Genomic DNA, 11,318 nt, shown 5'->3' on the forward strand with positions numbered 1-11,318 from the left:
TTCCCTAAATGTATTCTAATATTTTAATGCATGATTCTCACTTTTCTATATAACAAATTAAAATAATATTGATTTTTAGTAATTTTTTAATCCTCCTCCAAAGATATGTTTTTATTGATTTTTAGAGAGGAGGGTGGGGAGAGAAAGAGAAAAAACCATGTGAGAAACATAGATTGGTTGCCTCCCATACACGCCCCAACCAGGGGATCAAATCTGCAAACTTTTGGTATGTGGGATGACGCTCCAACCAACTGAGCCACTGGGTCAGGGCTGATTTTTAATAATTTTTGTTATCACATTCAAATTTGCCAGACATGCACTTATGTTTTCACTTCTGAATTCCCCAAAAGGAAATTATATGAACCAAAATGACATCCATGATGGCAATCAAACTCATTCACTATTCAACCTATCATCTTGTCACCACCTCACATGGGGTTCACCTACTAGCTCTCCCCAATTCACCCACATGGACTGGATCATTTCACTCAACCCCTGCAATATTCAGTTCTTCTAAATACCTTTATTCACGTGTAGGACATGTTTTGAGCAAAACATTTAAATTTATTTTAGTTATATTGGTGAGAACTCAAAAAGCAAATTCAGTATTGCTAATTCCATTCTGTCATCAGAAATTGGAAGTATTGGGATGGTTTATGGTTGTTTAAGGGGAAAAAAAGCTCAGTTACAGAATAACATTTTAAACCCATATTCTCCAAGATATCCATCTCTTCACTGAAGACTGTGTCTTTTCCCCAACCAGTTCACATGGTCAGAAATTATGGCATTTAATTAATTCATCAAATGTAATGTAAGAATTTATTTTGAGGTTAATACTACATCCTTGCGAGTTTGGAGAGTAAGGCCATTGCTTCATATATGGAAAATGAACCAAAATGGTGCTGTTATTTTGTGCAAAAGGAACACAGAAATATTTCTGGAGGTATAAAATGACATACTTAACTTTTTTAAGTTAGTCTGCATGTGGCAAATGAAGCAGAACACCAAAACCATTATCACGGGGGTTTAAACTTTGTTTTTTTGGCTACATTGCATTTTGACCTAAATCCGTCAGTGTTGCATTAATTTTCCACTATCCCATGAGATGGAGACATAAAAGCAGCAAAAAAAAAAATGGATTCCAATTTCAAAAACTAAAATGACCACCTCTTTTTCAAACAACTAATAGCAAAACTAACATTCTTCATGTTCGAACAATTATTTAAGGCAAACAATGCTGTCTTTTATAAAATGACCAACAACATAGACACTACATGCACTGGACTGCACAAAGTGAAGTGATATAGCAGAGAAGCACTTATTTTACATACCCATGTTAATCAAATTGTAAACAATAGAATTTAGAGTCCTACTCTTTAGCTCATTTATGGATTAAAAAAAAATGTGTCAAAAGTACAGTCCCAATCTAATTTTAAGCACATAAATGACTCGGGTAACCATCCAAATTAGTGATGCAAGAAACTCAAATGACCAAAGTGCAGATCAATTTTGCCAAATTTTTGGAAAATTCTGGTTACCCAAAAGTACCAAACAGGTTACTAATTTTCAATCCATGAAAATTTTGTTCAAGCCCTTTGAGTTGCTTTGTACTGATGTTAGAATCAACAAAGCAGCATTTTAGTTGCTTCATTGACTTCTATCTTAGGAAATTTGGTGGAAATGCAATTTATCATCTAAATACCATAGCATATGGGATTTTTAACCAAAATAAAACCATTGTATACAGAGCTTAGCGAAGAGCCTTGCTATTAAAGCAAATTTCAGTATTTAGACAAAAGGAAAGTCACCATCACTGCTATTGACTGCTGTTTCTTCCAATGTACTATATTATTAGAACACTTTCATTAGCATTTGGTGATAATATTATCTAATGGGTACAGGTATTTCTCAATAGTAATTTATAATCATAGTACTTCTATAAAGTTGTGATGAGTCTGTTACACTGAACATTATTCCTTCATTCCTTAGAAAAAAATTAAGAAGGTGACAATTGGAAAACTTGGCTATTTTGAAAAGCAGGAAGAAGAAAAACCACGCCAGGAATAGGAGGGGTAACCTTCCTCTAAGCAACTAAAAAGCTTTTGTGGTGGATTTATGGTAGCTCATAACAATCAAAGAGAAGACAGACGGACAGTCACCCACGATCAGTATTAAAACACCCCCTTAGTAAATAAATATGGAAGGATAAAATTGGCAAGCTACTGCCCCAGTTCCCTGTTAGCAAGCTTCTTTAGATGAGATCCCTTATATCCTCCTGCAGAAGTCAAACTTAAACATCCTCCTTTCCAGAACTTTGCACATTTATATTATTTCATTAATTTGCTTCATTCTTCACCTTACCACCTAGCAGCACAGTGACACAGAACTGACTGGTTGACTTTGTACCAGGATAATTCCTACTCCCTGCTAGGAAATCAATGAATATGTGTTGGTAAATTAACTCCTTGGGCACATATGAGAAGACAGGAAAGAGGAGAGAAGTCATTTCTATCTCTAAGTCACCTAATGGTGCTAGGAATAAACTCCAGGTTGCATTCACAAAGCACTATGGCAGCATTTTGATGAACGTTTGGTTTAGAGACCTTAAACATGACAGCAATAAAATCTTCTTTGATGGAAATTTGAGTTCTTTTGTGGGTGTTCCTTTCTATGCATAGAGAACATGTGACTCAGAGGTCCTGACTTCTATTTTTTATCATCTTTTTGCCTACTAAACATTTATTTTGAAAAGACAGAATCAGTATTTGTGACATTATCTTGAAACATGGCTCATTAAATGATCATTTTAAACCTCAAAAGTTAATAAGCTAGTAGAGACAAAAATTATCTCCTAGATATTTTTCCCTTGTTCTTTGGGAACCATGGTACCACATTTTTGTAGGATTTTTTTTTTTAATGGGAGTCTTTGGTGCCAAAGGCAAGATTACAGTAGAATAGAAAACTGATGATCTACTTATATCTCAAAATCCCATACAAATATAGGAGCAAAAAAAGGTAAGGAAAGGTATCCTTGTCTAATTTTTAAGGGAGATGATCCAGTACTTTGACAAGACTGGTAAAGATTTAAATGTCAGTAATTTTGACATGTGAGGATGAAATTCTGCTCAAGGGAAAATCAGTCTCTTTTGATAGATAAGTGTATCTTTTTAAAAATAAAGACAGAATGTAGTAATAAGTTGATATAGTAAAATTTATATCCATTTAATCCATTTAAGAAGCTTACATGGCTGGCTTCCACATATTTTTGGAATTATTTTTCAACTTAAAATTAAGTAGCTGTTTTAAAGTACCATATCATGGAGAAACCTAAAGAAAAACGTCTTTTGATTTTTAAGGACTAGCCATGGTGACACTGTAAATTTGGTGACAATAAACATCAAAAACTTAACTAACTTATCAATATAAGAGTATTTGAAGACTCTAAATTCTATGTGAAATCAAATTTTGGATGATAATCTTTTAAGAAGTAGATGTTTCCCTAGCCAGATGGGTGTATCCTGTACACCAAAAAGGTTGCAAGTTGGATTTCCAGTTAGGGCACATACCTAGGTTGCAGGTTTGATCCTGGGTTGGGGCATATATGGGAGGGAGACAACGCATCGATGTTTCTCTCTCTCTTCCTCTCTCTGAAATCAATAAACATACCCTTAGATGAGGATTTTTTTTAAAAAGTGGACATCTATTTCCTGTGGAGTCTTTAACCTCTTCATCCAAAATTCCATACATGACAGTATGCAACAATCCTTCAAGCAGCAAGAGAATCATCTGAAATATTAAAGGAAATTTTGAAAACCGAGCCTGCAAAAATACTACAGCTACAACTACAATATCCCTATTGGATCTTTAACATTGTACCTTGACTAATTTTTCTTAATATTTGCAATAAATTTGATTGGGCAGAATTATTTTTAAAATCTTTCCTACTCCAAATGTGCTATGGTTCTTTGACTCAGTATATGGGTAGTTATTAGGCAAAGAATTATGTTATTTATTTTTTAAAAAAGTAAATAGCCCTAGCCGGCTTGGCTCAGTGGATAGAGCATCAGCCTGCGGACTGAAGGGTCCCAGGTTCGATTGCGGCCAAGGGCACATGCCTGGGTTGCAGGCTTGATCCCCAGTAGGGGGCGTGCAGGAGGCAGCCAATCAATGATTCTCTCTCATCATTGATGTTTCTATCTCTCTCTCTCCTTCTCCCTTCCTCTCTGAAATCAATAAAGAAATATATTTAAAAAATAAAAAATAATTAAAAAGCAAACAAAAAACAACTCTGCAACTCCAGTATATTTCAAGCGCTACAAGACTTGGCTCCTGTCTGGAATTTTAATGTTTCAGTATTTGTTTACAAAGCATCTCATCAGACTCACAAAACTTTTTTTTAAAATATTAAAATTTTATCATGCAACATGAAGTAGCAGGTTACAGTCCAGATTCTTAAGTCAGTTTGAGCCTTAGTCATTTGAGACTGTAAATCAAAGATGACCTAAGGTTATACAGAGAGAAAAAGTTCTCTATTTGTGGATAGGTTAGGTTCTTGAGTTCATTTGATTCCAAATCCAAAGTAACTGCCTACAAGTGACCTATCATTAAAGCCACGTGTTGGTTCAGGGTAGTTTTTGACCTAGCCAAACATTATTTATATAATCTGTTCAAAGTTCTTAAGAAGAGAAGCTATGTAGTTAGTTGTCTTTGTTCTTTGGAGGCAATAAAGAATGCAGATTTGTAGCTAGACTCCAGGATCAAAATATATGCTGTAAATGTGGCCCAAAAGCATATCCTATCCTGCATGCTCTTCTATAATGTGACATTGTCAATACATCAAGAGGTGAAGTCCAACTGTCCTCCCCTGGAATCTGGGCTGGCCATATGGCTCCTCTGTGATGTTCCGGGCTAGTTCAGACAGAGCCTGTTTCTCTTGGGACCCTGGCTCTGAACAAACACACTCATCCTGTAACAAGTCCAATTACCCTGAGACCACCAAGCTAGAAAAGCCAGTCCCAGCTTAATCCAGTCTTTCAGCCATTCCCATAAAGGTGCCAAACCCAGGAAAACCATTTGGAAGAGGATCCTGTAGTTCTAGATCTTTTACTTCCCAGACATTCAAGTTATCCTCCGCTATGGCCCCAGACATTCTGGAGCAGAGACAAGCCATCCTCATAATGCCCTATCTGAATCCCTGACCCAAAGAAGTCATGAGCACAATAAAATAATTATTTTACACTACTAACTTTAGGGGTGGTTTGTTTCCCAGCATTTGTAACTGGAACACTATTGGAGAAATCCTGTCTCTACCACTGACTGAGAACTTCATAAACTTACAAAAATCCCTGGTCTCTTCAAACAATATAGGGATAGCATTCACTACAGTGCAAGTTTATTGTAACCTTGGGAATACTTGAGATGTCTGGCCTGTAAGAATAATGAATAAAAGGCACCTTTTATTTGTGATCATGATCTATCTACCAAGAGCACTATTAAATGCTAGGTAATGCATATCAAAATTTAAATTTGAAACTAACAATGCACTTCATTGTTTAATGAAAAGAAAATGTGCCCCTTAAGGGGGAAAAAGTCCTTAATTATTGAAAAAAATCACCTTGGGTTTGTTTTTCTGAATATATACAATAAGGAAGAAACATAACCTTAATGAGCATGTACTTTTGTATATTTAATCGTCATAACAAACCATTTAAAGACATTAAGTTGTATGAGATCACGTGATTGGTAAGTGGCCAATTTCAGGGCATTTTGAAACCAAAGCCTCATGTATTCTTACAAGACTACCCCACCCTCCTACAGGATCATGTTATAATTTGGCATAGTTCATATAGAAATTTACTGTGGTATTTAGGTAATGTATTCAGGGACTTATTTTGAAGCACTGATAATCCTTTTCACTAATATATCTAGTAGCACTGGAAGTGTATTATGGTTTGGCTGAGTAGACTTACTATTAAACAGAAACTTAAAAGAAATTCCTAAAGGGTACTCCTGACAGCAGGCTAAATCTATTGCTTAAGATATGTTTTTGATTGTTTTGAAATATTTTATGAAAGACCAGGCTTCTCATACACCCATCAAATCCCTTAGCTGACAAAGATGCATCTAAATGGCTCCCTGGAGATTACAATCATTCTATAAATGTGAGCAAAAGAGAAATTATATCTGCCCACAAATTAAAATGTCCTTTGTGAAAGTCAATTTCAGGAATTTGAAGATCTTTTTTCTAAAAATGTATTTTATTTTTCCTATCACCATTTATCCCCTTTATGTCTTCTTCCACCTCCACCCCCCCTAATCACCCCACAGTCCATGTCCATGAGTTCTCTTTTTTCTTTTTTGCTCAATCCCTCCATACCCACTATCCTCCCAAATCTTAGGAGATATTAAAAGAAAATCATCATGAAGATCTTGACATACGTTATACTTGGTTTTCCATGGTTTATTACTTGAGAAAGTTTTGGTGCTAAGTGCTGTTCTTTGCATAATTTTTCCATAAATCTGAGCTGTGTAGGTTAAAAAAACAACAACACAGCATTTGTTCTACTTATGTTCTTTTACAGGAAGCCGGAAGAGGGTATAACTGTTGTGACCTCCAGGCTTCTGAGCTATTTGTAAACATGCATCAATATAAACTCATTTTAAGCAGCAAACTGAACCTTCCCTGGAGTAAACTCTATTAAGAGCTTTCCCAATGAAATGTTGTTTTCCAATTAAGGTATGGATTTAAAATATGCACATATGATATCTCTCTGAACTCAGAATCACTGTATTTCAGATTTTCTAAGATTTGCAGGTGTTTAGGCATTTCGGTTTATCTTAAACTACCAGTGAAGATAAGTTTTCTTATGACTTAAAGTGGATTTTTATACTACCATTTTAAAAAGTGAGCTACATATAAAGCACTCTTAAAAGAACCTCTTGTCAACTGAAAATAATAATATTCACCTGTTATTAGCATACGGTGCACTGTCATTTCAAAACTGCCGGTGACTCATGTTACAAATGCAGCTATTTTTAGGACAGAGCAGGAATGATGTTAACAATATTCCTTGAAAAGCCACTAACTATTTAATCAAATATTTTGCAGATGGAAAAATGGATACACTTGTTATATCCCAAAATTACTCAGTAAAATGTTTTCATTTGGCCATCTGAGTGTCCTTGCTTTTTGCATAGTAAACAAATCACACAAACAGAAAAAAAAAAAACCACACACAAAGAAAAACAAAACAATTTGCTTTACATGAAATAGCTACATATTTATGAATCTTAAAGAAGAAATGCAAAACCACCCTAGAGGTTATACAGCACGTTTGATATCAAGTTCACGGCAGCAGCACTCTGTATACACTTCAGTAATCCTATTTACAGATAGGATTCTCCTGTAGTTGCTATTGCTGTGAAACCCTAACTATATTCTTTTTTAAAAGTTATTAAAACTAAATGTGACTAAGCAAAAGTCAAAACATAACTACCATTTAAAAAATAAGACTAAACATGAATTAAAAGCATTTATTAAAAGCCAAAATCGGTAGTGGGGAAAACTATCCTTAGAAAGAAATTCTATGGCCAGCAGCCATGTGAGTACTACTGATTCGAAACTTCCTAACAAGCATACTCTATTATTTCTTTGTTTGTTTTCACCGCAAATGGCAGTCAATTAGCCATTTTCTCATTTGTGGAAAACCTAAATCTTAAAATAATGCCCAGACTGTCCTCCATACACTGAATTGGGACACAGGAGAAGAGCATCAGTGCTGATTGACACCGGGATTACTGGATCCTACTAGAAGTGCTGACGCAACCTTCAACACACCAGGACACAAAAGGCATGGTTCTGCTTTGGCTTGGAATCATAAAGCAGGTTATAAGCAGCAAACGATGTATATTTGGTACCAAAATTAAAATGCAGCTTTAAAAATAATGGCTGAGGAGAAAGTTTCTGTAGAAATTGGGCCTAAGTAGGACAGATTGTCGTCAGTAGAAACATTCCTGAAATTTCCCTTCTGTAAATACAAGCTGGCCTCTTCACGGCAGTTTTAATTCTAATTAAGATAAAGGTTTTTAATTAAGCCCTGAAGATCCTGGTAAAGGGCCTTCTGTAAAACTGTCCTTGCTGGTTCCTCCAGAGGTAATTCATTTTGAAAGACAATGAAGTGGATCTATTAAAATATTCAGAGAAAACATTTCTCTCCCTGCTTTCTGCTACTCCACAGAGCAAACAGACTGAGAAAAGCTGCTGGCCCTTTGGAACACGCAAGAAAAGCACTGCTCATTTTAAATTCAAGCTTCCCCCTTCGTTTCAAAACACTGGTGGATACAGGCTTTAAGTCCACAGAACATGGGAAGAAAACTGATTCTGTAAAGTGGGAGCTTGAGCAATTTTCCATATTGTTTAATTCCCCTCCACACACATACATACCACCTTGGGGAGACAAAAATGAACTGCTACTCCATAAAGAAAGCCAACAACTTGTTTCCGATAGCCTTAAAAATGCCATCTCTACTCCCCACCCCACCCCCATTTGCTTACAAAGTATACTTTTTCTAGGATGAAAACTATTTGGGAAGCAAAATAAAACTAAAGCTGATTTTCAGGAGCCCAAACAGAAGTCAATGCTGATGTATGAGTTTCAACATGAGGGCAGAATAACGGGTTGAGGGAAAATATCAGAAACTGTACCTGCCTTTGATTTTTACCTTGCCTAGTCCTATTATCACTACTTTTGCATTAATCTCTGGTCTCCCTGCTTCCTGGCCTGGAGAGGGGAAAAGAGGAGAAGATAATGAGTATGGAGGCAATTAAGGAGAGATTAGCCAGCCCTGCATACTGCTCCACAAAATGAGCTGGCTTCTCCCCATACCTCGCATTCCTGGCCAAGAGAAAAGGATTCAGGCCTGAAAAGAAAATGGGACTTGAAGCTGGTTTCTCTAACCTAGCTGAAAAGTCTTCATACAATCAGGGGGCTATTATTTGAGGAGACAGTGGGAAAGGGGCAAAAGATTCAAGTTGCTAAGGAGACACACTGAAGTTGGCATTCCTACATAAATTTCCATTTCTATTGAAGAGGAGAAAGAAAAGATATTTTCCCCAAAGTTTATTTGGATCCCCTGGTTACTGAAGAAAGGCATTTTACCAACTTATTTCATCTTTAGTTGTAAACAACCAACCCTGAAAGAATTAAAGGCCTAAATGTTGACCTCCTGCTGCCAACCAGTCCTCTCCACAGTGAATTAAGTAACAAAACCAAAACCCTTCCATGGAAATTTTGAGGAATTATCAAAGAAAAGGCCTTTGTAAACAGAAAAATCAATTTTATGGCCCAAACTTAACAAAGTGAACTAATCTCTCTTCTAACAAGAAACCAAAGACAAAAGTCAATCAGATTCTTGTGGATGTGTTATTTCAACTTTCTTGGAACTGGAAACGTTTCCAGCAAAGCTTTATAAATAGTCCCAAAGACATGAAACTGGCACGAAGGAATTTAATGAGTTTTTCAGGGGTGCGTTTAAGTGCAGAAAAATCACAGGCAGGTCCTCTCTCTTCATTCCCCTTTCTCTGAAAGGACACCAGCTGAAGAATCAAGATTAGCAAGGAAAAGGGTTTGCAGCAAGAAATCGTAAGTTGGCAGATTTCTACTAAGGGCGTAACTGGGGTACAGGGAAAGGCAACTGGGGATCAAGGAGAGAATAAAGCAGTAAAGCCCCCATGGGGCTGGTAGCCCGAGTAACTACCTTTGTCTCCAATCCCCCATCTTTCCACTTGCAGCTTTCAGTGCTGGCTGAAAAGGATACTAGGTCCCAGGCTTTTGTGAATAGTTCATGAAGAGAAAAGAAAGGAAGGTCTGGAGGAGAGAGGAGGTTCTTGGACTGGGAAAGAAGGCAACTCACAACCAAGGGCAGTGTCACCATAAAAGGAAGAGAAATAAGTCTGTCCCTCTCCCAACTCTTCACATCCCTCAAAAATGTCAGGAAATAGAAAGTCCGAACCTAAACTTATCGGGGAAAAGCCAGATAAAGTGGAGACAAGGCAGAAACGCGGGCACTAAGAGGTAAACTCGGGCGGTTTCCCGCGGAGAGAGAGGAGGGAGAAAAGAGCAAAGAAAACCGAGAGAAAACCCAGGGCATCCCGGTGGAGTTGGGGCGTTTTTATTTTTCCCTTTTAAAGGGGGCGAGGAAGCCACAGACACATGGTTCTCGCCTTAAATGATAACAATGACCCCAAAGAGCATACATGTTACTCCAGAGCCCGAGGAATGACCACGGGAGGAAGGGTGGAGGGCGCGGGACGTCGCATTGGGTTTTTGTGGCGACTAGGACCAGGGAGAGGGCAGGGGTGGACATCCGAGGATCCGTGTAGGGGCCAGGATGGAGCGGGGCGGAGAAGGGTAGGGGACACGACACAGAAAGTGCGGGGAAGAGGCGGTGGCTGTCCTGGCAGTGGGGCGCGGGGCAGTACAGGGCGGGAGGAAGGGATCACAGCGCGCCAGGCCCTTACCGCTGCTGAGCGTGGACTCGCAGTGCCAGATGTCCAAGCTGGCGGGTTTCCGGCAGGACTCCCACAGGGACAGGTAGTACTGGTGGTCGGCCGTGACCCAGGCCGGGCTCAGTACGGCCCCCAGGTCCAGACACAGCGCCAGAAAGATGCACACCAGCCCGACCAGCTTCAGCGGGGTTAGCACCGACACGCGCACCTCCTCCATGCCGCTGCCCGCCGAAGCCATGCCCCGGGCGCCGCAGTTAGCCGGCCCGCCAGAGGCGAAGACGCCAGGCGGGTCCGGAGGGCTGGGTTCCGGACCTTCCTCGAAGGGAAGCAGCGGCTCCGCCGGGCGCGGGAACTCGCTCCCTTGGGGTTCCGCGCCTCCCGCCGCCGCGAACTTGGTGTGCGGAGGTGGCCGGCCGAGGTGGAGGTCGTCAGCAGCTGCAGGGACTCCGATCCCACTGCGAACCTTCGCCACCGAACCCGCGCCTCGATCTGCCCGCGCCCGTTCGGGTGCCCGCTCCGCCCCGGCGCAGTCTGGCTAGCTCCGCCCCGGCCCCGCCCCTGCTGTGGGAGGCGGTGCCGAGTGGGGCGGGGCGGCGGTCTGCACTCGGGCGGTGTCAGGCTTTGGCTCTCAACTCCAGGCACTAGATGGAAGCTTGCGCCTGCCCCGCCCCTGTCCGATGCATGCGGAGCAGGTCCCTATCTCTGCCCCTCGCACGCAGCTCGCGAAGAGCGATTCCTCTTCCAGGCTTCCGTGCGCAGAACCAGAAGGAATCTCCCCCGCCCCCCACCAGCTGCACGGGGCAATTTCTTG

The 11,318-nt window shown here is 39.9% G+C and overlaps 1 protein-coding gene across 1 annotated transcript in view; it reads right to left on the reverse strand.

The window, feature by feature from the left end:
- TMEM47 (transmembrane protein 47) overlaps positions 1 to 11,037 on the reverse strand; it is a 37,846-nt gene extending 26,809 nt beyond the window's left edge. Inside the window, exon 1 of the mRNA XM_080652158.1 lies at positions 10,520 to 11,037. Within this exon, the coding sequence (XP_080508284.1) occupies positions 10,520 to 10,745 (226 nt within the window). The 5' untranslated portion in view covers positions 10,746 to 11,037. The remainder of the gene's footprint in view (positions 1 to 10,519) is intronic.
- Positions 11,038 to 11,318: the final 281 nt, after the last annotated feature.

This window comes from Plecotus auritus, assembly GCF_963455305.1.
Source record: "Plecotus auritus genome assembly, chromosome: X".
Lineage (NCBI taxonomy): Eukaryota > Metazoa > Chordata > Mammalia > Chiroptera > Vespertilionidae > Plecotus > Plecotus auritus.